This window comes from Frankliniella occidentalis, unplaced genomic scaffold (assembly GCF_000697945.3).
Source record: "Frankliniella occidentalis isolate FOCC.00 unplaced genomic scaffold, Focc_3.1 Scaffold23, whole genome shotgun sequence".
NCBI lineage: Eukaryota > Metazoa > Arthropoda > Insecta > Thysanoptera > Thripidae > Frankliniella > Frankliniella occidentalis.
The window spans coordinates 375,197-401,698 of NW_026267153.1; the positions used below are offsets into that span (position 1 = coordinate 375,197).

Below are 26,502 nucleotides of genomic sequence, written 5' to 3' on the forward strand. Positions count from 1 at the left end.
CTCCCTCCACCCGCCTCCATCTCTACCTCCATCACTCCCCCGCACGGCACGAGACGAACACCTTCTAGTGGAAGTGGATTTTCCTCATATATCCGCTTCGGAGGTGAGGTTGGGTGTAGCTGGGGGGCACGAGGGAGGGCGGCCGCCCTAGGAGGTGGCCCGGCTACAGCCGCGCTGAGCACGGCCCCCGACCCGCCGCCGCCGCTGGTAAGGTGCCGGGAGGTGCCTGTGCGGTGCCGAGGTGAGATGGGAGGGGGCTCCCGAGGGGGCCCCCGCGGGACGAAGCAGCCCGCCTGAGCAGCCTGAGCGCAGCCGGGCTGGAAAGACAAGCACCTCACCCACACGTACACCAACTCACTCACTCCACTCACTCACGCACACGCGTACGCGTCATCGCACACCCCCTCTGGCCTGTCAGCCCCTCCCGGCTCCAGGCGGCCCCAGGCGCCTCCAGGCTTCTTCCAGGCGCTCCAGCCTTCAGCCCGCCGCTCAACCTTCGTCCACTCCTTTAATACGCTCTCCATTATTGGCCTGAGCAGCGCCCCAGCGCCTCCCGCCCCTCGGAGGAAGAATTTTGCCGGGATAAAGAGAGAGGGGGGAGGGGGAGATGGATGGTTAGCGAGGAGGGCGACGTATCTGACGTCATCGCGTCGTTTTGTTTCCTTGCCTCATCCAGGTGAACCTGACGCTCGACATCCTGGACACGGCGGGCTCGTACGAGTTCCCGGCCATGCGCGCGCTCTGCATGAAGTCGGCCGACGCCATCGTGCTGGTGTACGACGTGACGGACGCCGACACCTTCGAGGAGGTCCGCAGCACCCGGGACCAGGTGCTGGAGGCCAAGGGGGGCGAGTGCCCTATCGTGGTGGTGGGGAACAAGATCGACCTCCTGGAGAACAAGGAGCGGCAGGTGCGTGCACGTCTGTCTGCTGTTAGCAAAAAATAAAAAAAAGCACGTACAAAAATATTTTTTTTAAATGGCTAAAGGAAATATTCTTGTTAGAATAGAGATAACGTAGTTTTTCCCTTCCTTTTCGGCACAGGTTGACCTGCAGACCACAGAGACGGTGGTCACGGTAGACTGGGAGAACGGCTTCGTCGAGGCATCCGCCAAGGACGGCACCAACGTCACGCAGGTGTTCAAGGAGCTGCTGTCGCAGGCCAAAGTCAAGTACAACCTGAGCCCGGCGATGCGCCGGCGGCGCCAGTCGCTGCCGCCTCACCCAGCCCCGGGCATGGCCCCCGCCATCCCCTCGCCCGCCCAGCTGCAACACCTGCAGCAGCTGCAGGAGAGGCACGCCGGTGGCAAGCGGAACAGCTGCGTCATCTCATAAGAAGTGGCCGTAAAAGAAAATCGAAGATTCCTTTCGTTTCTTTTCGGTTGTCCTTATATTTTCTATCTCGTCTTCGTCTGTCCTGTACTTTATTATTTTGTGTTGTTAAGAAGAAGAGGGAAATTGTTTGCTTAGGAATTTAAAGTGGATCTGTGGTAAAATGTTTGAAATGTTTTTAAACTGCTGTTAATTTTTTTTCCCATTGTTTTTGAAAACCTTAATTTTCTGAACGAAATTAGCATGTTTGTATTTCATGTTTGGGGCGAATGTTTGTGATGTCTCAATTTATTTCTTGGTCGCCGTGTGTAGTCTTCGGTTTCCACTAGACCTTCAAAATGGACGTGTCAATTTCTTTCAGGCTTGTTCGTGTTCGAAAAAATATCTATCGGTTCTTATGCGAATGGCTGTGAATGCAAACCAGTCGTAGTAGTTACAGCTCCCAGAAGCATATTTTGGATTAGCTACCATTAGAGTAGTAGTTCATGGATGACCTCTTTCCGTGTACCCTAGCTACGCGTACTAATGAGACAACCCAAAACAATCAGCTTTCTCAAAGTTTCTGCACTTTTCTTTTTGATTGCCGCTCTGCATGAGCTTAGACTTTCAATTGTGGAATACGTATCTTTTTGACCAAACATCGACCGAGTCTTAAAGTTTTTAGCCCGCTCTTTGCTTTTATTTTTTATCAGAGTAGTCTAAAACGATTCCATATTACTCCTATTCCGAATTCGTACGAGTTCAAGGGTAGTAACCCAGTCCAACAATAGTAGGATAAACCTTGCGCAGATGAATATTTTGTAGATAAGCTGGTAAACGTATCTACTCTACCGTCAAGGTTAAAGTAAAGGGACACGAATAAAATTATAATTAATGTTGTCAGTCCTTCGTTTCGGCAGGTTTGTTGACCTGTGTCTGTTCAAGCGGGAATACAAGCTACCTTTCAGCCTTCAAGATTTTGAAAAAAAAAAAAAACATAAAAGAGATGCAATGATAGAATAAATCTTCAAATTTTGGATTAGGCTGATTTCTTATTCCTTTTTTTTTTTTTTTTCAAATTATAGTAGAGATAGAAATTAATTATTTTAAAACTTTATATATGTGTGGGGTCTTAAAAACATTATATATTTCTTGACATTTCCTTGAGAATATTCTGTCGTAGTGCTTATTTGTACAGGGTGATTGGATTCAACCTCTGATTTCCAGCAGTACTAGTAAAGTACCATTCAAAATACAATGGTTACTACGAGCCGATGTGAAACCTCTATATACGCACACGCGTGGAGTGACTGAACCTGTTTCGGAACAGCACCTACTTTGGATTTCAAAATAAAAATCGGAAAACCATAGGTGAAAGTGCCATTAATATCGAGAGGGTGAGGTGAGAGGGTACAATGTAACGTTTGCAGAACTTTCATGAGGAGGCACAAAAAGTAAATTTAAAAATCTGATCCGCTATAGGTTTAATGACTCTACTCCATTTTTGCTACTTTAGTTTTTGATGTTCTGTATTCTTCTATGGGTGGATGGGGGATTTACGGTATGGTGTCTCGGCGTTCCCAGTATTGAGGATCGCCCAGAAAGTACGTCCGTCATGCACCGTTACGAACCTGCCAATAAGTTCTGCACCTAGAGCTCTCGTAGCGCCTGATAGGTAGGCAACATCTTGGCTGCAGTGCATGCGTGTATTGCGGGGTGGCCCACCCTGACTCTCACAGGCGGCAAGCCCCCGCCATTAACCGAATGAATCGGAGGAAGAAACGGGCATTCTTCCTGGACGATTCCTTAACCGACGCAATTCGTTCAGTTCACTAGATCCCTTAAGCCAAAAATTTACGACAAGTTCAGTTTGCACGCCAATTATGTCTCCTTACAAGCGGCCTGCGGCTTCAGTTTGTAGCAGATTATGGCCAGCACACGCAAAAACAAAAAAAAAGAAAAAAAAAAGCTAAGAAAGCCAAGCTGTATCAGCTACATTCGTGATAGGTAGTAATATTAGGCCAGCTAACTTTCTAGTTCTAAGGTCGTGCCCGTAGTGGCCGTTCAGTATACTTATATGATGGCGAAACAGTTAGCTGCTACAGCTAATTTTACTACCTATCACGTATCCAGCTAATCTTATTTTTTCTTTGCGTGCAAGTGAGAACCTGGTCGGTCGCGTTAGGACATGAGGCTGACGCGCCCCTCCCGTCGCGCAAGTGCGGCTTCACAGAGCTGAGCCGTTTTGGCCGGCGCGCGCCAGTAATTCCTCTATCAGAGCGACGCCACTGGCCGGTCGACCCGGACGGCCGGTCGGCCTGGCCGGCAGCCCCGTCGGCTTTGTTGGCTTGCGGGTAGGCCGAGTGTGGGACCCGGTCTCTGGCAGGCCGCTGCCGCGTGCGTGGATTACCGTAGGGGAAGTCCCCTCCCCGCCCCACCCCGACACCCGTGCCGCCGAGTCCTCTCCACCTCCCCTCCGCCCCCAGCACTGGCCCGCTAACGACAGATAAATAATAGTGACCGTGCCAAAGCGGTTTAGGGGCTGTTCAGAAATCACGTGGGCTTTTAGGAGGGTGGGGGGGGGGTAAATATTATGGGACCCCAAAGGTTATCAGGGCGGTCATTGGAGTTCATGAGAAGGAGACCCCATCCCCATGATTGTTGTGTAGCCCACATGTTTTCTTTCTGAACGGTCCCTGAGGGGAGCGCGGAGTATGCGATTCCCAGTCTCGACAATATCGCCGGTCAGTCGGAAGCAAATTACTATCACCAAAGATTTTCCCCGAAACAAAACTAACAGTAGTCTAAACGGGCAACATTACCAGCGGCGGTGCTTTGCAAAGACTGTGAACGCACTAAATGTAATAAAAATTATAAGAATAAGAACTACTTGTAGCAGAGAAATGATAATAATTGCGTATGGTCGGTGCCGAACCAGAAGTGCGGCAGAAAACAAAATTGAAAATCAAAATATAGAGTAAGGCGTCTTGTACGAGAAGAGTCTGTCTCTCTCTCTATCTATCTCTATCTCCGTGTTTATTGAGATTGCGCTCGTCGATACACACAGTAAAAATGAATAAAGAGTTGGTGGACTGGCGAACATTACTTGTTATTGATTTGCAAAATTCCCTTAATTGTCCTATTCAACAACGCAAAGCCACGGTATGGCCCACTTTCATCAACCACTGCCCACAAATTCATTTTATTTTTTTTAACGAAATACATTTTTTTATCTCACGATGGCGTTCTACTGACTAGAGGGGTGAAGAAACATGATTAGATTTAGGGGTCGTCCACATATTACGTCACGCGTTTGGGGGGGAGGGGGGGTCTACGCTTGCGTGACGGTCCTATACCAAAAGCATTGGAAGGTTAGGTTAGCCGCGTGACGTGGGGGGAGGGGGGGGTCAAAAACTGCCAAAAATAGCGTGACGTAATATGTGGACGACCCCTTACACCAAACAGTCAAAAAGGATTTGGTGGCAGACAAAAGAAAAAGCATTTCTCCACCCTGGAAAAAAAAGTCTTAATTATTTCTGATGAAATTATCTTTCTAGCGGAAGGCAAAGACGCGGCCCCATGGTTCTCGGCTTTTTGGAGACGACCAGAGCCCGAAGCGAAACCTTATCATCTGACTGCCCCCCTCCCTTATTCCTTCCTCCCCTTATTCCATTCCCCTCCTCCGAGCGTCTTTCCCGTAAATCAAAGGCTCCCAGGAGAACGTCCGGTGGTCCTGCAGACTGGCCTGCGAGGGATCCCCCACCCCCCTCCTCTTTCCCCCCAATCATTTTCAGATCTTTCAGATAACAATTTATTTTTCATTTTTTTCAACCGACAGTTTCGCTCGAATCCTTGGCTATACCGCGTCGCGCGTTTGAGGGGGGGGGGGGGGGGGCAGAGCTTGCACAATGGAAAATAAATAAAATATATAATGCCGCGCTGCTGTTCCCCCGCGGCTCTGTATCGACTCGAAGCGTCACGCCCCGGGCGGAGCCTGGCGGAGCCCCAAGGCACGGCGCACGCTGTCACGTCGCCGGTTCAAATCCCCGCCGGGATGGCGGGGTCTTCTTTTTCTCCCTTCCGGCCTTGCGCCTTTATTATCCGCCGCCTGTCGCGCGCGCGTTCAAAATCCTCCCCCTTTCGAGCGAGCGCGCGGGATTGCTCCCCTTTTGTCTCCACCGCTGCTGCCGGGCCGGAGGACGTGCGCTTATTGTGTTGTGAGTGTGGAGGGCACAAGGCGCGCACAAGGGCACACCGGAGACACGCGGGAGACACGCGGGAGGCACGCAGGAGCAGCACAGGGGACACGCGAGAGGCACGCAGGAGCAGCACGGGAGACACGCGGGAGGCACGCGGGAGGCACGCAGGAGCAGCACGGGAGACACGCGGGAGGCACGCGGGAGGCGCGACGCGGAGCCTAATGTGCCCCTGGCGTGTCCGGCCCCATCAGGGTCGTGCCGGCGGTGCGGACGCGCACAAATTGTCAGCCGCACGATTTTGGGCATTTGGGCCGGGTCGGCCGGGTCGGGTCGGGCCCCGGCCGCGGGTCGCTTTAGCGCATCGTCAGCCAGTCAATCAGTCCGTGGAGCCTGCCCGCAGCCACAGGCGGACATGCGTCGTCAGCTGGTCGTCTTCGCGGCCCTCGCCGTCAGCGCGGCGCAGGCGAGGGTGCGTACCACCGAGACCGAGAGTGGGGCGGGGCGGGGCCAGTGGCCAGCTAGCTACCTCCCGCAGCCGAGCGCCTGCGCGCAGCGGGGTAGGCCACCGGGTGAGCACAGGTGCGTAGGGGCGAGCAGTGTGGCCTACCCTCCAGGCGATCCGGCGCGGAGCGGAGAGTCCTGGCTAATGGAGGGAGTAAGCCCCCCGGCCCTGGGGGAGGGGAGGGTGCGCTTCTCGTGAAGGAAAGGCGCCCCAAACCAAAGCTCCCCCCTCCCCCTTTTCCTCTACCCGCCAAGCACCCGCCTCGCTCACCCTCCCCGGCCCGCGCAATGCATACGCGGGGCCTCACACTATTACCGTACCCGGTGATTTAAACCCCAGCCAGCCAGACCAATCCTTACTGAAGGTAGCAGATTAAGAACGATGACGCTTCCAGAACTACGATGTTGTGCTAGAGAGTGTGGAGGGCTACGTTGCGAACCCAGAGTACGTCGGCGCCGACAGCCTCATGAGGATCCGACGAACGGACAAGTCGTCGCTGCCCAGCATGACGCACTACATTCACTTTATCAAGGAGCTGCCCAACATCACTACGGTGAGGGTTTATGTCGTGTTTAGCGCGACCCACCGACCGAGGTGCGTGAATCTCAATGCGTTTTAATGAGCAGGTGGAAGTCATCATCTACGAGAAGCGAGACAACCAGCTGGTGCCCAGCTGGCTCAAGTACAAGAACAACTTCTGCGAGTACGTCAACAACGAAAAGCGACCCATCTTCGACGCGCTGGCCAAACTGTATCGCTTCACGTGCCCCCTCGTGGTGAGCGAGTGAGGGACGAGTTCGGGTGTGTCGGTGTTGGTGTGGTGAGCGATCTGACAAACGGACGGGATGCGTTGGGCTGGAGGTACATCCCATGATGACGTCCATGTGACAATCGAACATTTGCGTCTATTAGAATCGACAAAAATTTCGAAGTAATTTCTCACTGCTGGTCTAGTTTGTAGCACCCAGCATCATGCTGCATAAACAATACCGACGGGGATGCACTCGGCTTTACTTCTGAGCCACCCTGTCATGTCCCGCAGGGCATGTACAAGGTGGACAACTGGCGGCCGGACGATCACCTCCTGCCGCCCGTGCTCCCGGGTCCCGACCGTATGATGTTCGGCGTACGAATCACCTGCGACACCACCAACATCCTCAAGTACGGCGTGCTGTTCCAAGTGGACCGGTCCAAGGCGGTGCGAGGGGGCGGACGAGGACCCGGGAAGGGAAAGGGAACATGAACGAGGGCAGCCATCAGTGCTGCTTTGAGTCACTATCCAGTTAAACAAAACTCCCATGTTTGTCCTTAGCCTTTCTTTCTTTTTTTATTAGAGTATTAATAATAGCACGAATAGTCCACAAAAAATTTGGCTGTGGGGATTACTTTACATAGGCACTGGAATAGAGCCGTCCTTCACCCGCCTAAGGAGATTCAGCTCGTAATTAAGTCTCATTATAAAATACAAACAGTATCTTTGCGAAATAACTTCTTAAAAATTGTTGTAAGAAATTAGATGCTACTTGTGTAGAGATTCAAGGAAAAAATTGCTCTTTTCTTCACAGTGTAGAATTAAGGATTCTACAACAAAAAATACGACCTCACCAGCCTAAACAGCATAAGAAACTCTAGCGCCAGATTGTATAACTTATTCAAGTCCAAACAACTGTTTCCAATGTGGTGCTATGGCATATGGGGCACATCTAAACATACAAAGCCCAGCCAACCAATCAGTAAGTGACACACAATATAAAATATTGACACTTTCACCAAACCTTAAAAATGTTAAATTATCAATCTATCACAGCTTTAATCTCACTAGGAATGTTGTCCCTTCAGAACAAGGCAATCACAAAGGCAGTAGCTCCTTAAGTGAGCTGGTTAACAAATTATTAAACAAATAACAAACAGTTCACAACTCACTCCATTTCAAATATCATTATCACAGTGCAATGAATATTCATGTGCGTGCAAGCAAATATTGCCAACTTTGAAAAATGCTCGTGGTCTAATTTTTCTATGGCCTGAAAACAAAAGGAAAGAAGGATTTCTAATGAAAATAGTGTGCACTAAAACCTATAATTATACACATAGTGAACTAGTTTCTCTTTTTCATTTTGTCGAGAAGAAATGCCTATGCGAGTACAGGGCTACTGAGACGTAGAAACCAAAAGCTTTCCAGCTACGAAATTTGAAAAAATTCTACAAATAACTGCAAATAAAATACATCATGTATGTGTATTCAATAAAACTATAAGTATGAAACGTTGCAATAATCAACCCAATTGAAAGAAACATTTTCTCAAACTGTAAATTTTGGGCAGTTGACAATATCTTTCATCACATAAATTATTTCAAGCCATACAGGATAGAAACCATTGTCAATACTCTCCTTTTAGCAAACTTCTCATGACAGACATACTTGAGCTCTTATATCCAGATCCAAAATGATTCCTGAAACAAGGAAAGCCATCATATCATAAGGTTGAATTTTTCTTGTTCTCCACCAGCCAAGTCAGATGGAAACCAATTATTGAATATAGCAGGTGGCCTATTATCCCTGCGCACTTTCGTAGTTATACTGTACCGCACGCAGGAGTGCGGGCGGATTTGCCTACCAAGGAGCCTTACGGGCCGAGCGCATAGGCAACCCGCACGCCCGTAGAAACGCAGTACAGCACAACTGCAGAAGAGCGCGGGGTTAATCAGACAACCCGTCCACGATAGAGAGTCAACATGCTCACCAATGGTTAAGGTAGTGAAACAGTTGATAAAGCTTATGTCTGCTATCGAAACCATGAGCTCTTGGAAAATGAGAGTGGTACGCTTCATAGAATGAAGTTGTGAAGCCACCAAACATTCCAGCAATTGCAAGTTCATACTCATGATGACCATAAAATGAGGCCGGGTCAAAAACAACTGAAACGTAAGTTAACTAGTTAAAATAAATAGATGACCCAAATTGGAGGAATAAGGAGTTCAAGAGTTAATTCTTGCCTGGACCACTCGATACTTCAGCAGCATTTCCACCCCACAAATCACCATGCAAAAGTGATGGTTCAATCTGTACATCTCTGAAGAAACGGGGTAGTTTGTTTTGCAACTGAGACCATAAATCAATAGTGTCTCGATCTCCATACTGCGAGCAGAAAACATCAACACGTCAACAAATTATTTAAGAATTACTTTCAAAATGTTCCTTTATGTTTGTTTTACCTCTTTTTCCAATAAACTGAATTGGTGTTGAAGTCTTTGTTGAGTAAAAAAGGTCTGATAAGAAAGAAAAACATTCCAAATAACTAGGGTGAATTTTTTTCCACATTTTTGGATGAATGAAATGCATTAAAATTGGCGCTAATACATAAATTGCATGTAAATTGTATGATAGACTTACCAGCCAGTCATCTGACCAGGCATTTTCTTGGGGGATGAACCCACAGCAAGTATTGGTGTGGAATCCAAACTGTGTAACATACTTAGGTGGTCCCCCTCCATCTTCACTTGTTCCTTCTTCAGTCTCCTTGGTGGGAGGTGGTTTTGTTACGCTGTTCTCTAGCTTTTTCGCTTTCAAACCAAGGTTTATATTGTGCTGATGGAGTTTTGCTAGTTCATGGCCAAGTCGTCTTGAATATTTTCGAAGTCCTGAAGATGAACAGATTTGTCTTCAGAGCAAAGTCACAAGGGTAAGGAAAGTATCAGAATCAAATAATGTCACATGTCCTATACCTTTCATTTCAAGATATTCCAAAACAATTGAGGATCCCCCTTTGGGATTGTTTAAAACTTTGATAGGTTTTGGCACTCGAACTGTATTAGTTGCAGCGATTGCAATAAGAGATGCCATTTCGCCTTCAAACATGATACTTGCCTGAGGAGAGAATGGGGACTATTGAGGTTATCAAACTAAAGAAATTGAAAGTAAAAAACTAAAAACAAACGTGGTCATTTCTTTACCTTTGATTTACCATTACTTTTCACAAAGTAAGTCCCTGTGTCAGTGATAAAAGCTTCCCCTTGATTGATGCATCCTCCTCCACCTTGGCCTGTCCGCTTCAAAGTTGTAGTACTCAGTGTTTCCTTCAGTAGGGCTTCCATTGCATGCTACAATAAGAACAGATCCTAGTGAGTAGTTACTAGTCACCAAAGCACAGTGAGCAGAGGTAGGTACTACTTAATTTCTTGAATGAAAAACGAAAACTGCTCCTTTGCAAATATTAGGAGGCTAACCCTAGCTAAGAACTACATCAGCGAAAGTGACATTTAACGAAACCGAAACAAATCACGAAATGAATCTAAGAGAAAATGTATTCTAAACAAACATTTGAAAAGGGAGGCAGTTGACATCAGGAAAAACAATAAGATGACCGACGGGCAGCACGGCAAGAGCCTGATCGATCTTGTATGACCTTACCTAAAAAGAAATGAAAGCCTCTGGTTCGATCAAATACACCTTAATGAGAGACGCACAGTTGATAAGGGCAATAGGATGAGAGTGATGTGTCGTCAATTATTTTAGGGAATTTTCTTTCAATGTAGCACTTTCTCGTGCGCGAGTCGAGTTTACAAACACACGCAGACGACAATAAAGGCTGCCTTAGCACCTAGCGCTGCTGCACTGTGTGGCAAAATGTCGCACTATAAAAATTTAGCCAACCAACAGCGAAAATACGAACAATTAATCTGCAGTAGATGAGAACAACCACCAATTATTTTTTTCAAAGAACTAGCATAACTGAAACAAATTTACATTTGACGCTTTAAAATCAAAAACGTATCCAAAGTAAAGGTCATGCTGGAGACTCTAAAGTACTTATAGGTTGACAAAACTGCTCCCATTTTTTTTTCCTCCCAGGTGGTTTGTGGTGGTTTGTTTACGTCAACCAAGCAGACACGCCGTCAAGGCCGTCAAGGTCCTTCTATCTATCCGGCCTGGTCGTCCTGTCGAATCATCGGTGCGGAGTATCCTCAAGTTGACCGCAGCACCAACTCCTGCCAGACCACCGCCTCTGCTGCAGCCGCTTGAGCCTCCTGTCCCTGTCGCTGTCGCCACTGACACTCGAAGATCGTTGCGTAATCTTTACTCTCTAATCGCCGATTACCGTCCCGGTGCTGCTGTGTCACTGTAAGCAGCACTGCAAGACACCGAAACGCTCCAACGGGCAATTAGTTCGTCAGGAGTCGGTCTCGAGTCGAGCTGCGTTCAGTTTTACTGTCATTCCCGGCCCCGTCGACACCGTTCAAAATGATCTCAGGTAGGGCCCTCCACTATGTTGTGCGCGTTCCCGATCGGAAGAAGACTATCCAGTTTTACAGGGATATCTTGGGCATGAAGGTAAGTTGGAATTCACTTATTGGGGGCGATATGTTGTGTGTTAAATAATGGGACCCAACAAGGGACTTACCAAGCTTTCGCTTGATTTGGTTCAGGTTCTTCGTCACGAGGAATTTAGAGAAGGATGCGCAGCTGCGTGCAATGGGTAAGTCTAAAATCAGATTTTCGTAAGTTTGGTCCTGACTTCTGTTAATCGACTTATTTTTTGTACTCTTTTGACACTCATTCCTTATTTTATGAATTATTTTCTAGTGGCTACGACAACAGATGGAGTAAGACGATGGTTGGGTATGGTCCAGAGGACACCCACTTTGTTGTGGAACTAACATACAACTATATGGTGAGGGATTACAAGCTTGGAAATGACCTTGTTGGTATCACCATAAGATCAAGTGAAGCTTTGAAGCGAGCAAGAGAGGCAAAGTGGCCTATGGTTGAGGAGAATGGGAAATATATTCTCCAGGCACCTATTGGATACAAAATGGTGATTGTTGATGAACCACAACCTTCAGATAAGGGTGAGTTTACAGCTTAAGGTGCGGTGGGGAAACGAAACATTAATTTAATTTTGTCTTCCCTGAACTTGATTTCAGAGTCAGGGTTGAGACAGTCATGGGCTTTTGGTAATGTTATTCATTCATTCTCTCTTGCACAATAGCTCAAATTTTAATTTAACTGTTCAATTTAATAGATTTGCTGCTTACTTTAATTTTGTGAATATCAATCTATACTGTGGTAATAATCAACATGAATCTACTAACTCTTTTAACTGCAGACCTACCCCTGACTTTTATTTTTTAGATAATTTTTGTAATAGCTCTTAACTCTTTTTTTTGTAGAGGCAAGCATGGAATGGGAATGTTTTTGCTGAATATGTACTATTTCTAGTTAACCAGACAAATCCTATCCTTTGTTGCAGACCCTGTTGAAAAAATATCTCTTGCAGTGTCAAATCTGGAAAAATCAGTCAATTATTGGCATGGTTTGTTGAAAATGAAAATATTGAAGAAGTCTGATAAGGCTGTTGAGCTGTCTTATGGTGAAGGACAGACTGTTTTAGAACTCTCTGACATTGGTGACTACATATTATAGACATAGGAAATGCTATTTATTGGTTAGCCAACCCCACAAGTACAATTTCAACTTATTTATTATTTTATAGGTGCACCAATTGTCCGTGAGACTGCTGGAGGAAGAATTGCATTTGCTGTGCCTTATGAACAACAACCAGAAATAGACTCAATCATCAAGAAGGCAAATGAAAAAATTTTGACACCCCTTATTTCACTTGACACTCCTGGGAAAGCAACTGTCAGAGTCATAATTTTAGCTGATCCTGTAAGTGAAGTGTTCCTATACCTTCTCCCTTGAAACATACTGTGTTTAAGACTCTCAGACTTCATGCAACATTTTCCAGGATGGCCATGAAATTTGCTTTGTGGATGAGGAAGGTTTCCGCCCGCTCTCTGCTGTAGATCCTGAAGGAAACGACCTAATTGAAAAATATATCCGCTTGGATAAATCCGACCAGTTTGTGGGTGAGTACAAAATTCTCTCATAAAGGAATGTAAATTCAATAATATAACATCAAATCTGATTTATTATAGGAACCACGTAATATAAACATCAACAACAATGAAGACCAAATTTTAATGAGCCCTGCAACAACTGCTATTGTCACAAGCTTGGAATCACAAAATTCGGCCGGCCTTGATAAATGACCAATGTACATAACTTGTCAGTATTAATAATAATACATATTTCTAGAAACAATTCATTCACACATGTTTTTATAAAGATTGTTCTGTATTCTTTGAAATACATTTAATTGTACATACATACATGATAACAAAACAGCACTACTTTGTAAGCACCTTTTTACAAAAGAAAACTAAACAAAATCAGTAGTCCTAAAATTGTTAAAGAGCGTAAAGAGCAGATAGAAATATTCTGCACCAACTCAGCGAAGACTTTTGATTAAAGGAGACAAATTACTGTATTTGACCAATAATCAAATCAAATTGAAAAAAATAATGGACAAGAAAATATGAAGACCACAAAAATGAAAATCATAAAAGAGAGAAAGAAAAAAAATTACAATATCAATGAGAATTACAAAAATTACTGTACTATGATAAGAAATATAGTATCACTGTTGTCACAGAAACAACATTCATATAAAGAAAACGTGAATACTTGAGCATGCAAACCAATTACTTATAGACAGAAGAGAGCACAAATCTAGCTTTCTTCTTCTTGATGGGATCGATAGTACTCATCATTGTCAATCTCAATTCGAAGAGGTGATCTAGGTTTAGATGGGCTCCTTGAAATTTTACTTTTACTCTTCCCATTTTTGGCTGCTTGCTTTTGACCTAATCTAGACCTTAAGTCTCCTCGAGGTTTTGATGAGCCTGCACCTTTTTCACTTGATGACTCTTCTTCACTATCCCCATCAGATTCTGACACTGAAGAATTATCTTGATCACTCTCCTGATGCCTCAGAGTTCGGGTAATGGTTAAATTTTCTTCACTGCTACTGCTCGTACCACTGTGATCATCTTCTGATCTACTTGACTCAGACGAATCTCTTCTCTCCTTTTTGATTCTGGTACTTCTGTCAGTAGATAATCGAGACCAGACAGAAGAAGCTACACTTCTCACTGTAGGTTTTGGACGAGAATGGCTCTTAACACGTTCTGACCTCCTACAAACCAAGATAGCACAATTTCATTAGTTAGATGTAATGAGTTCCAGAAAAACAAAACAAAACATGAGAATATACTAACACAACTCTATCCGAGTGGTCTGCTCTGTGACGCTCCGAGAAACTACTTGTTCCTCTTGATGAAGTTGGATGCCTTGATCCATCTCTACCCAAACGATCCCTTAAATCAATTCTTTCTGATGGATGATCTTCTTGTCTTGCTGGACTCAATCGCCTACGAGCCTGTAACTACAAACCCAGACAATTTGTTAGAGTTTGAAAATTCTTAAAAATTACAAGACTGGCTACACCTTAAGTTTAGTTTTACAAACCTTGGTTCTTTCTTTAATTTTATTTTCTTCTTCATCAGCATACATTCTCATACGGGGTATCTTGCTTTTTCTTGTCCATGAATCCCCTTCACTTTCACTTCCTGAAAATGCTGAATCTTCAGAATCGTCTTCATCCCTTCTACGCCGTTTTCCATAGTCTAGTCTAGCATGCACAGAAGACTTGGGTTTTACAAGGACAGGTTGTGGAGAGGGGGACTTCGATTTGGATCTAGATCTTGCTTGTCTCCTTGAGTGTTTGCTATGTAGCGGCCGCTGAACATGTTCTGCTCTCACACCAACTCTGTGTAAAATAGAGTGAGGAGGAAGAGGCATTGTGGGAGGTAATCTTAGAATTGGTGGCAATGCTGGTGGTAGAGGTGGCCCAAATAAGTCTACAAGGTATAGAAGTTGGCATTAGTAGATATAGATGGATGCAAATAACAGTAATTACAATTGGGCATGTAATTTACTACCAAAAAGAAAGATTTACCATCGTCTACTGGGGGTGGTGGAGGGCGTCTGGATCGATCAATGTGACCCCAGCTTTTAGCCAGAGTTCCCCATGGGTTTCTACCATCTTCTTCATCAGAACTAATGACAAAATCTCTATCATCACCCATGTCATCATGGAACATCTTGGGACGAACAAGAAGTCCCTCTTTGATTCGCTGCTTCCGGGATTTAGACACTAAACCCACCATGCCTGTGGATGTTAAAAATTGGCATTAAGATTGTAATAAAATATATAGCAGGAACAATAAGGATATTAATTAACTGACCAAAAACAGGCTGAGGTAATCTTTGAGGTCCATCACTCTTAGCTTCAGGCTGTTTTGGACGAAAACGAAGGAGAATGCCATCTGAATTAGGATGAGTAGTTCCTTTACGCCAATAGCCAGGAGGAATAGACAGACCCAACTCTAAAGCATCAATTGCTTCAGGATCTACTCCCACTGCAGCTTCAATTGCCTACAGAGCAAAACACAAGAAAAGCACAATTCCAGGTAAAGCAATTTAAAAAAAAAAAAAAAAAAAGAGTAAAGAAAAATCAATTCTACAAACCTCTGCAACTTTTTTGGTAGAACCCTCGTCTTCATCTTCTATCATAATAACATCACTGTCAGCATCTGACTTGTCGTCTTCATTTTTTTCTCTTTTTCCTTTCAAGGGAACCTTTGGCTTTTTAGGTTCCAGTTCTCTCAATTTGATCATATTTTTTATTGGTTTAGAGAGTCCCATTAATGCTCGAATAGCAGATAGATTGTCTAGCCAGATTACATTACCTGCGGCGATTTTAAAAACAAGGGCATTACATTGGAACTGAAAATATTTAATATGATATTAGCACACATTTTCACAACTTACATGATTCGTCATCTATCCACTCAATTGAGTTTGGAGCATAATCTTTGAAATACTCAAACACATCTTGAGTGCTCATTGCCTCTGTGCCATGCATCCGAAGAGAGTCAAAATGATACTCTTTGTCGTCGCCTTCTTTCACATCCAGGCTGCCACAGAAGAAAGACTTTAAAATAGTGATGTCAGAGGTTTACTTCAAGCAGATTTTAAAAGTTTTACTAATACATACCTCTGATACAGCCTTTTAAGTGATTCTTCGGTAATCAGATTGGCCTGAGTTGTGTCTAAACCAAATCTCTTTGCCCGCTCCACAAGGCGTGCCTGTTCTTCTTTACCAAAAACATCAATACCAGTAATGAAGCCACCAGCTCTGTTCTGTATTTTCATTTCTGATTCCTAAATAAAAACATTTAGAAGTTAATGTCAAAACATTTGCTGCAAAACACCTGCAACTTAACCTCCAAAGGAAGCAAACAAAAAAGCAAAGTGCGAAGAAAAGAGAAAATCGTGTAGAATTTGAATAAGAAGAAAGAAATTAAGAAAGCTTACCAAGGGACAGAAAACACGAATCCCAGGTATATCGGGCTTTTTAAGTACCTCCGGTGCTGCTTGGATATCAGCCTGAATGTCTGCTTGGATATCTGCATCATCGTCGGGCAGCTCTCCTTCTTCTGATTCAACATCCATTGTATTTTCTTTACGCACAACTTCTGAAGTATCGTCGACTTCCATTATGGTATCCATCATAGGAAGAAGTTTAGTTCCACACTGCGTTTTTAGGGAAAAAAATAACCTACAGGTATCCTGATCTACACATCTACCTTCTACCCACCGCCGCAGCAAAACAACAACAGGAAGGAAATAAACGAAAGACGAACGATCACGGAAAACGTTGTGCAGATAGGCAAATGCCTTATTTACACCACACTTGTTGTTGTTGTTGAAGTGGCGTTGAACTTGTTTTGCTAGACTGCCATTGAATTGTCAAATTTCTCTTTATTTCACTACTTTATGAAAGGATCTATCCTTAAGTCCGAGTTTCTTGAGATCTTCTTGTGTTACGTCAATAATTCCAGCTGTTTGTTATGAAAATGAAGAGGTAAGTTCCCTCTTTATCACGTTTAACTTCGTCGGTAACCTAACTTACAGCTGTCTGCCCCTGCTTTCTACTAAAACTTTTTGACATATGTCCTAAAATACTTTGATTTTTCTGAAATGATCATTTACAGCCTTATTCATTTGAAATAATTAAAACATATCCTGAGATCTAATGATAACTTTCCTTTACAGACTTGACATGATTGCTTGCGATGCGTCAAAATACTCAACTTAAGCGTACTGTTATAGAAGTTTACTATTGCTAGAGCGATGGATTTGCTGTATTCTGTTACAAGAAAACAATCTGTTAACAGTTCAAAAAATTATGATTTTGAAAGGTTTGTACAGTTTCCAGTTTTTGTTATTGTATCGCTCTCAGTGTTTCTTTGCGCATGCGCCATTCAGCCCTTTAAAATTTATTGCTACATCTGAACCATTTTGTTTATTTTACAGCCTAAATGAAGGGTATGCATTATGCAATGTATCCAGTCAAAATGTTGTTGCCTTTGTAACAAATCTAGAAGTAGATGACACTTCAGGAAAGACATGGGGCTCCCATGTTTATGTAGCAGACCTCAATACACCTTGGAATGTGCACAAGTAAGTCCTGTTTAAAGATTTATGTTATTAAATTTCTTATATGTTTTCTTTTTACATTTTTTTTTCATTTTTCAGAGTTACCTCAAACAAGGCACTTATAACTGCTATTGACTGGGACATCCCTGGCTCAAAATTACTCACAGCTGATGCCTCAGGAAATGTCCAGATTTGGACTAACAAAGAATACCTTCTTAATGATTGGACCTGTCTGGGAACAGCTACTTTTCATGGAGAAAACATAATTGCAGCTGCGTTTTTTCACAATGGCAAAAAAGTACTTGACAAGATTTTTCTTAAAATTTGAGCAATGCCTTTTATGATAAAAGTTAATCAACAGAAGAGGGCAAATTGACGAAAATGTTACTGAAAGCTTGTTTTTCTTTCCAGATATGCCTGGTGGCAGATAGGAAAGATGCTATGCATTACTATGACAAGTTTAAACCTCAAAAAATTGCAGCGTCAGTTCGGCAGTTTGGAGGAAAACCTGTTGAAGGTTGCATTGTTATTACCTCAACAGGAATGGTCGGTGTGGTTGGATTAAATCGGGGTGGCCCTGGAGGTGTTATTACTGCAACAGCTAGCTTAGGCTCCATCAGACACCGAATAACAACAGTTGACATCTGTTTTGGCAGAAGTTAGTTTTGCATTAGTAGGCAAATAAGATTTTTAAACTTCTTTTTTCCCTTGGGATTGATGTTTAATCCACTTTCTTACTTTCCAGATGGAAACTTTTTGGTAGCAGCTAGCAGTGGTAATGTAAATTTACCAATTCTATGTTACCAAGTTGGTGTGACCAAAACTGATGACAAACTGGTTGTTACATCTCAAGCTCTTCCTAGCTTTTTTCCCCAAAGTGGTCTTTCCAAAAACCCAACCTCACAGCGTAAGTTCTCATGCTGCATTGTGTCTTTCTGATATAGGTTTGTTCGGTGTAATATGTTTACTTGAATCTTATTCCTTGCATTATAAGGTCCTCAAGCAAAATTTGTGACACATTTGAAGTTCGTTGTCCGAGAGCATGCAGATTCACTTGTTGTTGCCTCTAGTACAGACCAAGGATCTCAGATTGACATATGGGAGTTGACAGAAAAGCCAGTGACAATTCATGCTATGTTTCAACAAAAGCACACTCTTTCTAGTGACTCTATAACTGTGGTATGTGTCATGATGTCATGATGAAATTTTGTATATTGCTTACTGTACTTTATTAGCTCTGAATTTCTGCATTCTACCATCAGACTTGGCAACATCATTCCCATTTTCCAAGCAAATCTTCAATTTCATGTCTGACTGTGTCCAAAATATCAATTACAACTGCTGATCCTCCGCCATCGTATGTGCTGGTAGCATTTGAAGATGGAACTATTACTTGTTTATATAAGGATGGTTTAAAGCAGGTAATACATACTATATCAAATCACTTTTCAAATCATTTTTTTAAAATTATTTTACCAATTCTTTTCTCCACCCTCACTGTATTTTACACAACAGGTGGCAAGTACATCAATCAATAGCATGTCATGGGGCCAACCTAAACAGCAACGACTTGATGGATGTGTTTCATACATGGATATTTCCTGGTTAGGTAATGTTTCTATTGCTGTCGATACACAGGGGCAACTTTATCTGTATAGACTTCTTCCAATCTCTGAACCAGGTGATTTTCATCATTTTAATTTTTTCTATCTACATTTTGTTTTTAATTTAATGAATTTTGTTAATGCATTTTCTCTCTTTTTCCTCACAGGGGCCCCTGTGACAGTTCCATATGCATGCACTTTACTAGAGTATTGTCTTGTCAGTGGGCTTGACTGGTGGGATCTTCTTGTCAGTCTCCGTCCCTCAATGCTTGAGGCAGTTTGTGAGCGTTTTACCGAAAGCTACAATCGTCAACAGCCTGCTGTTCAGCAATTTCATTCTTCACAGTTTCTGAGTATTAAAGCTTCCTTGTACAGGTTGGTACAATATGCTTTGACATGGTTTTTGTTGGCAATGAAAAATACTCAAAATACTCATAAAAAGTACTCAATATTGTATATTTTCTTTTGTTTAGATTATCTTTTAATTGTCAGTCTAAAGCAGCAGACTTAAATGCTTTGATGATGCTGCAATCTGTTGCAACTGCTTTCAAGTCTTTATTACGTCCCTCTGATCTTTCAAGTCATGAGAAGGGACCTGCTGAAAGCTTAGCAGGTAAGGTGATTTGAGGTGGATAAAAGTTGTGTCTTAGTAGGCTCTATGATTTCTTCTTGTGTACAACAAAATTTGTGTACTAGTTGTTGCAGAGCTACAACTTGATGATGTAGACAAAGTTCTCCAAAATGTGAATGCCAAAGAATTCACCATGGAGGGTATCATATTACAATCACTTCAACAACTCATTCAATGGGTTGCCGATTTAGCCCTGTCATTATTGGCTCGCCTTCCTCATGGAATAAAACCATCCGGGGTAAGTCAAATTGTGACTTATGTCAATTTTCTGTAGATATGAAATGATCAACTCTCCTCTCATGTTATGTTGTATTTTTTAAATTTCTAGTATGATATTCTTCGTGACTACAAAGCTCTAAACACATTAAAAGAGCTCCTCGTTATAATTCGTATTTGGGGGCTACTACGCAAGACATGTCTTCCAGTGTTCTTTCAATGTTTTGATAATATTGATGTCCTTGCACATATTTTTAAATTACTCACAAGATTTACTCAAAGTCAAGAACCAGATGACGCTCTCATTGGTATGCAACTCTTGTTTTTATTTTTGTTTCCTATTTTCATATGGGTAACTAATTAAGTGAACATATTTATCAACACTCATTTATTTTCTTATAGATGCCTGCCTTCAGTTGCCCAATCAAGTCATGATACCTCAGTTAAACTCACTTGTACCTTGCAGGGTGATTGCTTCACCTGCTTTTTTTCAACAATCTCTACCCCTACAGGTTGGTTATTGAGATAAATAAAAACTACTTGTCTTAATTTATTTATTTTCAAAGACAGTATCATTGATTTTATTTGTTCCGTCTGTTCTAGTTGGAATATGGATCTGAACCAGAAATGCTTCAGTTTTCACCTGAAACCAGTAATGTTGAAGGCGTAAGTAAATCAGACCAGTTCATGGACACAACACGCCACATTTATCTGGGGAAAAATCCACGAGTTCTGAAGCAGTGTACACGGTAATTCTTAATCCAGTGATTGATTGTAGTAGGTATTTATAAAATATTGTTCTTTTAGTCATTTTAAAACATAACTTTCTACAGGTGTGGTGTTCAATCTCAACTTCATAGTAGGGCACGAACTGCAGCAATTAGAGCTTGGGACCAGCGGTGGGTATGTGGATGCAGATGTGGTGGTCACTGGACTATCCACCAACCAGAGTCTTGACCCCTTTGGGATGTATATCATCACTGTGCTTTAAAGTTGTGCAACACACGCAGCTTTACTGAACAGTTTCTCTACGGCTCTGAAATTAACATGTAAATTGGTGTGTGTTGTACATATTGAATGAGAAGTTGTCATTTTATGTCCTTTTGTAAATATATGTAAACGGAGTTCCATTTCTTGATACCAATGTAATAAAACTAGCGGTAATGAATAATTTTTAACTTGATTTTTATTATGTTTTATTAATAAATAGCATATTACAAACCTAATACAGGCAAAATATCCATATTTGGCTTTCCAATGAAATTGCACGCATCATTGAAAAGACAAGGTAAAAACATTTGTGTTCTGCTAACAACATTCCGTATGGAGGTATCACAGATATTGAAACAAATTTAATTTAGAATGAAACTTCTTGTACCTGAATCATGACAAATTAAGAAATTTCCGTCAGACAAACTGCATTTAGCTTCACACGACTTTAACCATTTACCATTTGAGAAAGTCAATTTTTAAGGAAATAAACAACAATCAAGTGAGTTATCAGTATGATTACCTTACAGAAGGCAAAGTAATTATGTGCAATAAATGGAGAAATCTACTGACATTAGAATTCTAACCAATCAGCTACAGCTTCACCACCAAACCACCACGAAGAAAATAGGCCTGTTGTATCAAAGTGATAATTTTCTAATGCAATCCTGTTACCAGGATATACTGTCGTTTCAACTGCATTATACGATTCTTTCAAATTGCAACCAAATAAAAAAAATGTCAAAAACAAAACAAAGTGAATTTGGGTTCCTTCAATATCAATTATACGGATTGAACCAGGCAGTAAAATCAAAAACTTGTTGATTTAGAAGATTGGAAATTCATCATCACAGCAGTTATAAAAATAACAATCTGCACTACAACTCACACTAATAAAATGTAGCAGTACTAACAATATATTAGTAATCTCACAGGTTGAAAACATAAAAATGACATCAAGATTATTGTGTAGGATCAACTGCTGACAGGTTGAATGCACTTGCACTCGAAGTGGTAGAATTACAAAAGTAGGGGGCACAAACTATCTAAAACATCAGCAGTAATTTAAAATCACCTCTTCACATTAGAAAATGATCATCAAAATCAATTTCTTAACAAAGCACACCAGGCGGACGGTTCACCCCGAGCACTTCGGGTGTGTAAACGGGTTTGCTCGTAATAGCGTTGACCACTGCTCCTTGTGACTGCAGGCAAGTGGCAGCCCCCACGCACGCCTGCGTGCCGTGCCGTGCCGTGCCGCGAAGCACACTTCCCAAAATGCTCGGCTTGAACCGCCCATCCGGCGTTAATCACATCACATCCTCTGCAATCTGTAGTCAAAATTGACTACCGGTACTTGCAAATTTTTCATTGGCCTTGCCATAAGCAAACAGATGTAAGCCAGAACAGACATACTTCATACATGTTCAGTTCAAAGTTTTCAAAGTGACATAGGATCAGGGGGATGACATAAAATTTCAGACAAAATGCCTTAGGCGAGGTGATGACGTAGATGTATGATGGTCATGCAGAAAGCCTGGAGAGGCACTATAGGTGAAACGCTTGTCATTAAAACTGGCACTAATAGATACTTCTGGCAGAAAGTCATCATCATCATCATTGTCTGCTTTCTCAGTAGTTTCTTCACTTATGTCATCATCTTGATAGACCTGATAAGTTGGATCAATAACGCATGACGACCTAAAAATAATGCAGTGATATTAGTTTTAATTGATAAAAAAAAAGCTTTTCTGTTCTGAAAGAATTTCATACCTTTTCAATTTATAAGGGTCAAAGGGGAAAAATGTTTCAAGCAAGCTACTTGGTTGGTCAGCTTGCATCACATGGTTTCTAGTGTGAACAATAGGCACACTATTCCTTGAGTTGCGTTCTATCACAGAATTGCAATAAACTAATTGATATGCCCGAGTTATGGATGAAAACTTTTTGACCAACTCAGGAAGACAAACTCTAAGAGGGTTCAGAGTGCACGTGACCATTTTGGTCAAATTTAGTCCCCTCAAAAACACCATATCTACAAAGATAAAAACATTTTAATTAAAGAGTTATCAAATCATAATAAGTTTAACACTGCTACAGAAGGAAATACAAACTTTGTTTTGTTCGGAATAGATCTTTATGTCTGAAACATAGCAGATAAAAAAGTGCTTGGCAAACACTGTAAAATACTATATGCAGTCTCATCTCAACTGTTTTCTGTCCATCTTGATTATTAATGTAGCTATGAATCCAATCCGACATCTCCTGTAAGGTGCTCTTGAGAAACCTGGCAGGACAAAGATATTTCAGTCACTTCAACAAATACATTTATTTACAGACTACCAATATATTTCAATACTGCTGATACACACTCTATTTTGATAAAATTGGCACGGGCAAGAAAGCTTGCAACGTAAGCTGCAGCAGACTGTCTTGTTACAGGAGCAACATGAATGCCTAAAACTAGACGCCATAGGTACTTGACATATACTTCAGCAAGTTTAGGTCTTAGGCTGCATATGAACCACATCAGAAATTGAACATGATGAGTGTTGTGTGTAAGCAGGATAACTTTTTCAAATACCTGTGAAAATGAAATACTTTTAAAAGTTCGTATATTATATGAATTACAAATATATTTGTGGGAATTAGAAAACAATTCAAACCTCTTGGAAATCTTTGTACACTGAATAGCTTCTATCAAGGGTTGTCTCTCCAGTACTTGGGTCAGTACATTCATGTTTTATAAAAGTAAAAAGTCTCATCATTAAATGGTCTAGAGTTTTGGCAATTGGGTGCTTATGGCCTTGTTCTTGTTCCATTGAGAAGATGTCCTCATCAACATCCATAGCATCATCATCTTCAGCCTGTTCAATTTCAGACCTAGGTGCGTGCGTGTCCAAATCAACTAGCCTGAAGAAAACAATAATAAATGGGTGCCACAGTACGTTTAAAATGTTCATATAAACATTAAAATATGTAAGTTTTTGTAGACAGACTACACTTTAACAGAACAAAGAGTACTCACTTCTTGGTAATTAAATACAGAAAATCTTTCCGAAACTTGGGTTGATATTTCAATATTTCCAACATATTATGGACAAATGCCTGATGCTCTTTAGTAGAGCGTTTGATGTAAGGAAAAGCTGATATTATTGAAGGTAATAATATATCCCCTGCCCTGGAATTAGAATTTCATTGAATTATGTGTATGTTTATAAGACTTATCGAACCGTTTCATGACAATCAGAAAACTTACATTGGAATTACTCTGAGCAACCTATTCAAGACACAATGAATATTTTGGAAAATTCTCTCTTCTTCAGGGGTTGGCATCCCTGAGGTCCATTCAGTACTTTCATCAGAACCTAAGGAAGCTAAAAGGTAAAATAAGCATATTAAGAAATAATTTCATATTGCAATATGTGCTAATGTTGATAGAAAAGACACAAGAGACTGCTTCTAACCTCCTTTGAAGTTCACAATAAGGTGGTCTAATACGGCTTTTGTATGGTAGCTGTGGGCTGAACAAAGATCCAAGAGGAAACTTTGGAAAGCTGCAACAGCTTCAGGTCCACGATGAGCCCATTTGACAATCTGGAAGAAAGGATTAAAATTGTAAAATTGAATGGATAACTAAACTATTGGCTACACCAAATACATTTAATTTAACTTACCAATAAGACTTGAATGAATAAACAAAGGTTCTGATCTAAGAGGGAAACACAATCTTGAGCCTCTCTTAGAAGAAGACAGAGCTCTTTGTCCTAGAAAATTAATATGTGTGAGACACAAAAATTTATGACAGGTAGGTAACAGTTAGGTTATCATATAAAAGAGCAATTTTCTAAGCCCAGTATGCAACTTAAGTCTCACCTTAACTTCAGAGTCTCGTAGAATGCACACTAAGTCCTTGTATGGACGGTGGTCAAGACCATTGGTAAAGTTGAGAAGTGTGCCTTTCAGATTTTTGGGTAACTGAAATTCAACTTTTTTAACCGCCGTCGCTTGGCGAAGAATGTGGGAGCCAATCGAGCTTCTATGCTCCTTGATAGTCGACATTTTGGAGACTGGAAAGATAATATTAGCATTGTTAAGTAGTTTTAAGCCACTTGCATAACTTGTGAAATCCCCATTCAAAATAATTGGTTGAGGAAATGTGCTAACACTACGAATAGACTAATAGTACGACGGCTGGACAGGAATATTTTCCCTCATTCCAGTAACTACAATGAAAAAACAATAATATTTGTCTATTAGCTTAAGGTTAGAATATAATTTACAGGAGGAAGAACTTAAAGACAGAAAAGCCAGGTGGTGCATAACATCAACAAAAAGAAAGTAATTCAATTCACAGCAGTTGAAACAAATTCCATGGATATGCAAAACAGTTGATTAAATTTAAATGTCCAATTTCGAAATGTCACATGGGTTACAATAAACATACCTTAAGGCTACTCTTGACACGACGATTCCCGCTCGCAACACTTAAGAAATGAGTAAAATCTCTGTTCCTCGATATATCAGTGTACGCGGAACTTATTAAATACATTTAACTAAAATAGGGTATCCCTTCAAAGTGTAAAAACACCATGAAAACACTTTGCCTTTGAAACCACGTTGTGCTCACACACGCACGCAGCGCAGCTGTGCTGTCTGTACGCCCTGCACAGTACAGTCAGTCGCAAAAACACACGACGCTACACGACGCAATAGAGTAGTGTGAATAAGGGAAGGAACTGCAAATAATGCAACAGCCAGACTGTTATTGTTTTCTTATCAAAGGCAGCGGGTATTTTCACCGGTAAATACAAAATTGTTGTGTTTGGTTTGGACCATCGTTTTCGTTTAGCGATACGTTTAAAGATCACGTTAAACATCATTTACTTTGTCGAATATTTGTTTGACGTGGCATCAAAATAAATGCCCAGCGTCAAGACGTCAAGACTAACCTCTAAAGCCCGCGTTTGGACCAAATTAACTCTCCAAGCCCCTCCGGATGCAAGGTAATTGCATGTTTCCTAGTCCTAGCAAGTAACGCCGATCTTTTAATGTGCATGCACAATAAATTCGCTCGTAATGTGTTAGCTTTCATGAGCAATGCTGCAGTTAGCGCGTGTAAGTGCATCTGCTCTACTGGGGGAAAACAGTAGGGGCTCTTAAAACTCGGACCGGCGCGGGAACCCGGGTACCTGGGTAGTCCCAGTATGTAAAATTGCGTGCTACCTAAAGGCCTACCTAAAGGCACGGTTCTACCGGCTCTACCCGGGTAACCCGGTTAGACCCGTTTACTCGATTCTTACCTGGGCGGGTGGGTACCCGAGTTACCCGGGTACGCTGGTCACGGTGGAGGGGTCTCCGTGACACGTGAGAGCCCTACTCCCACAACCGTCGCCCTCGGGCCACTTCATGGACAGTCCCTAAACCCAGTCAGAAATTTTTCCGACGATATCGTTTTGATATCGGGTTTTACGTCGTTGTATTGCGAAAGCAATGTGGGGCTAACATTGACGGCTTTTCGACAAACGACGTCATTTCGATGTCGTTTCGACGTCGTTTGTCGAAAAGCTGTCGATACTAACCCCCGTATAGTTTTGCCATGCGGCCATGCGTAGGATAATGGTAAAATCGGCTTCACGGGCG

At 42.2% G+C, this 26,502-nt stretch overlaps 7 protein-coding genes across 16 annotated transcripts in view; 4 read left to right on the plus strand and 3 right to left on the minus strand.

The window, feature by feature from the left end:
* Nucleotides 1-4,410, plus strand: part of LOC113215995 (ras-related protein Rap-2a) — a 96,475-nt gene extending 92,065 nt beyond the window's left edge. For all 4 annotated transcript variants that reach the window (XM_052265012.1, XM_052265013.1, XM_052265010.1 and 1 more), the window contains exons 4-5: nucleotides 677-910; nucleotides 1,044-4,410. In XM_052265012.1, the coding sequence (XP_052120972.1) occupies nucleotides 677-910; nucleotides 1,044-1,334 (525 nt within the window). In that variant the 3' untranslated portion in view covers nucleotides 1,335-4,410. The remainder of the gene's footprint in view (nucleotides 1-676; nucleotides 911-1,043) is intronic.
* Nucleotides 4,411-5,829: 1,419 nt separating this feature from the next.
* Nucleotides 5,830-7,254, plus strand: LOC113216114 (uncharacterized). Its single transcript, XM_026435843.2, has 4 exons — nucleotides 5,830-5,978; nucleotides 6,406-6,564; nucleotides 6,638-6,787; nucleotides 7,054-7,254. The coding sequence occupies exons 1-4, from the start codon at nucleotides 5,922-5,924 to the stop codon at nucleotides 7,252-7,254; spliced, it is 567 nt and encodes a 188-aa protein (XP_026291628.1). The 5' UTR covers nucleotides 5,830-5,921.
* Nucleotides 7,255-7,312: 58 nt separating this feature from the next.
* Nucleotides 7,313-11,035, minus strand: LOC113216112 (ketosamine-3-kinase). Of its 5 annotated transcripts, XM_052265089.1 has the most exons (9): nucleotides 10,887-11,028; nucleotides 10,423-10,626; nucleotides 9,966-10,112; nucleotides 9,738-9,879; nucleotides 9,406-9,653; nucleotides 9,228-9,281; nucleotides 9,009-9,150; nucleotides 8,756-8,930; nucleotides 7,313-8,465 (listed from the first exon to the last, which is right to left on the minus strand). In XM_052265089.1, exons 3-9 carry the CDS (start codon nucleotides 10,104-10,106, stop codon nucleotides 8,393-8,395), a joined length of 975 nt encoding a protein of 324 aa, XP_052121049.1. In that variant the 5' UTR covers nucleotides 10,107-10,112; nucleotides 10,423-10,626; nucleotides 10,887-11,028; the 3' UTR covers nucleotides 7,313-8,392. The 5 variants fall into 5 exon arrangements, with proteins under 5 accessions (XP_052121049.1, XP_052121052.1, XP_052121050.1 ...); XM_052265092.1 differs by lacking the exon at nucleotides 10,423-10,626 and having other exon boundaries at nucleotides 10,887-11,035; XM_052265090.1 differs by lacking the exons at nucleotides 10,423-10,626; nucleotides 10,887-11,028 and adding an exon at nucleotides 10,685-10,821.
* Nucleotides 11,036-11,198: 163 nt separating this feature from the next.
* On the plus strand, nucleotides 11,199-13,116 carry LOC113216113 (glyoxalase domain-containing protein 4). Of its 2 annotated transcripts, XM_026435840.2 has the most exons (8): nucleotides 11,199-11,343; nucleotides 11,439-11,488; nucleotides 11,596-11,861; nucleotides 11,937-11,966; nucleotides 12,263-12,418; nucleotides 12,506-12,681; nucleotides 12,761-12,881; nucleotides 12,951-13,116. In XM_026435840.2, exons 1-8 carry the CDS (start codon nucleotides 11,254-11,256, stop codon nucleotides 12,959-12,961), a joined length of 900 nt encoding a protein of 299 aa, XP_026291625.1. In that variant the 5' UTR covers nucleotides 11,199-11,253; the 3' UTR covers nucleotides 12,962-13,116. The 2 variants fall into 2 exon arrangements, with proteins under 2 accessions (XP_026291625.1, XP_026291626.1); XM_026435841.2 differs by lacking the exon at nucleotides 11,937-11,966.
* Nucleotides 12,926-16,604, minus strand: LOC113216110 (nuclear cap-binding protein subunit 3). 2 transcript variants are annotated; one of them, XM_026435837.2, is made up of 9 exons: nucleotides 16,342-16,604; nucleotides 15,974-16,140; nucleotides 15,748-15,893; nucleotides 15,445-15,665; nucleotides 15,162-15,351; nucleotides 14,873-15,085; nucleotides 14,383-14,774; nucleotides 14,133-14,299; nucleotides 12,926-14,050 (listed from the first exon to the last, which is right to left on the minus strand). In XM_026435837.2, exons 1-9 carry the CDS (start codon nucleotides 16,489-16,491, stop codon nucleotides 13,585-13,587), a joined length of 2,112 nt encoding a protein of 703 aa, XP_026291622.1. In that variant the 5' UTR covers nucleotides 16,492-16,604; the 3' UTR covers nucleotides 12,926-13,584. The 2 variants fall into 2 exon arrangements, with proteins under 2 accessions (XP_026291622.1, XP_026291621.1); XM_026435836.2 differs by having other exon boundaries at nucleotides 16,294-16,604.
* Nucleotides 16,605-16,655: 51 nt separating this feature from the next.
* On the plus strand, nucleotides 16,656-21,040 carry LOC113216109 (mediator of RNA polymerase II transcription subunit 16). Its single transcript, XM_026435835.2, has 16 exons — nucleotides 16,656-16,843; nucleotides 17,035-17,180; nucleotides 17,296-17,442; nucleotides 17,518-17,716; nucleotides 17,830-18,076; nucleotides 18,164-18,325; nucleotides 18,413-18,597; nucleotides 18,681-18,839; nucleotides 18,934-19,099; nucleotides 19,190-19,397; nucleotides 19,496-19,635; nucleotides 19,719-19,891; nucleotides 19,982-20,177; nucleotides 20,272-20,381; nucleotides 20,473-20,618; nucleotides 20,703-21,040. The coding sequence occupies exons 2-16, from the start codon at nucleotides 17,113-17,115 to the stop codon at nucleotides 20,824-20,826; spliced, it is 2,430 nt and encodes an 809-aa protein (XP_026291620.1). The 5' UTR covers nucleotides 16,656-16,843; nucleotides 17,035-17,112; the 3' UTR covers nucleotides 20,827-21,040.
* On the minus strand, nucleotides 21,034-25,542 carry LOC113216111 (RNA polymerase I-specific transcription initiation factor RRN3). The gene is made up of 11 exons (XM_026435838.2): nucleotides 25,307-25,542; nucleotides 24,736-24,929; nucleotides 24,537-24,626; nucleotides 24,327-24,456; nucleotides 24,119-24,236; nucleotides 23,888-24,040; nucleotides 23,526-23,772; nucleotides 23,232-23,443; nucleotides 22,974-23,146; nucleotides 22,633-22,894; nucleotides 21,034-22,560 (listed from the first exon to the last, which is right to left on the minus strand). The coding sequence occupies exons 2-11, from the start codon at nucleotides 24,919-24,921 to the stop codon at nucleotides 22,338-22,340; spliced, it is 1,794 nt and encodes a 597-aa protein (XP_026291623.1). The 5' UTR covers nucleotides 24,922-24,929; nucleotides 25,307-25,542; the 3' UTR covers nucleotides 21,034-22,337.
* Nucleotides 25,543-26,502: the final 960 nt, after the last annotated feature.

Bases quoted from the DNA above. Each gene is read 5' to 3' on its own strand.
- LOC113216112 (XM_052265092.1), bottom strand. From the start codon at position 10,106: ATGGAAGCCCTACTGAAGGAAACACTGAGTACTACAACTTTGAAGCGG. The intron at 9,654-9,737 runs GTATAGGACATG...GTTCATCTTCAG, and splicing joins GGAATATCTTGAAATGAAAG to GACTTCGAAAATATTCAAGA. The intron at 8,466-8,755 runs GTGAGCATGTTG...TCCTTGTTTCAG, and splicing joins TTTCACTACCTTAACCATTG to GAATCATTTTGGATCTGGAT.
- LOC113216110 (XM_026435836.2), bottom strand. From the start codon at position 16,491: ATGATGGATACCATAATGGAAGTCGACGATACTTCAGAAGTTGTGCGT. The intron at 15,894-15,973 runs GTATGTATTAGT...CTTCTGTGGCAG, and splicing joins CTTAAAAGGCTGTATCAGAG to CCTGGATGTGAAAGAAGGCG. The intron at 14,300-14,382 runs GTTTGTAAAACT...CTGGGTTTGTAG, and splicing joins AAATTAAAGAAAGAACCAAG to TTACAGGCTCGTAGGCGATT.
- LOC113216111 (XM_026435838.2), bottom strand. From the start codon at position 24,921: ATGTCGACTATCAAGGAGCATAGAAGCTCGATTGGCTCCCACATTCTT. The intron at 23,773-23,887 runs GTGAGTACTCTT...TGTTTTCTTCAG, and splicing joins CTGTATTTAATTACCAAGAA to GCTAGTTGATTTGGACACGC. The intron at 23,147-23,231 runs GTGTGTATCAGC...TTGTCCTGCCAG, and splicing joins GCCAATTTTATCAAAATAGA to GTTTCTCAAGAGCACCTTAC.
- LOC113216113 (XM_026435840.2), top strand. From the start codon at position 11,254: ATGATCTCAGGTAGGGCCCTCCACTATGTTGTGCGCGTTCCCGATCGG. The intron at 11,489-11,595 runs GTAAGTCTAAAA...ATTATTTTCTAG, and splicing joins TGCGCAGCTGCGTGCAATGG to TGGCTACGACAACAGATGGA. The intron at 11,862-11,936 runs GTGAGTTTACAG...ACTTGATTTCAG, and splicing joins ACCACAACCTTCAGATAAGG to AGTCAGGGTTGAGACAGTCA.
- LOC113216109 (XM_026435835.2), top strand. From the start codon at position 17,113: ATGGATTTGCTGTATTCTGTTACAAGAAAACAATCTGTTAACAGTTCA. The intron at 17,717-17,829 runs GTACTTGACAAG...TTTTCTTTCCAG, and splicing joins TTTTTCACAATGGCAAAAAA to ATATGCCTGGTGGCAGATAG. The intron at 19,398-19,495 runs GTTGGTACAATA...TCTTTTGTTTAG, and splicing joins ATTAAAGCTTCCTTGTACAG to ATTATCTTTTAATTGTCAGT.
- LOC113216114 (XM_026435843.2), top strand. From the start codon at position 5,922: ATGCGTCGTCAGCTGGTCGTCTTCGCGGCCCTCGCCGTCAGCGCGGCG. The intron at 5,979-6,405 runs GTGCGTACCACC...TGACGCTTCCAG, and splicing joins TCAGCGCGGCGCAGGCGAGG to AACTACGATGTTGTGCTAGA. The intron at 6,788-7,053 runs GTGAGCGAGTGA...CATGTCCCGCAG, and splicing joins GCTTCACGTGCCCCCTCGTG to GGCATGTACAAGGTGGACAA.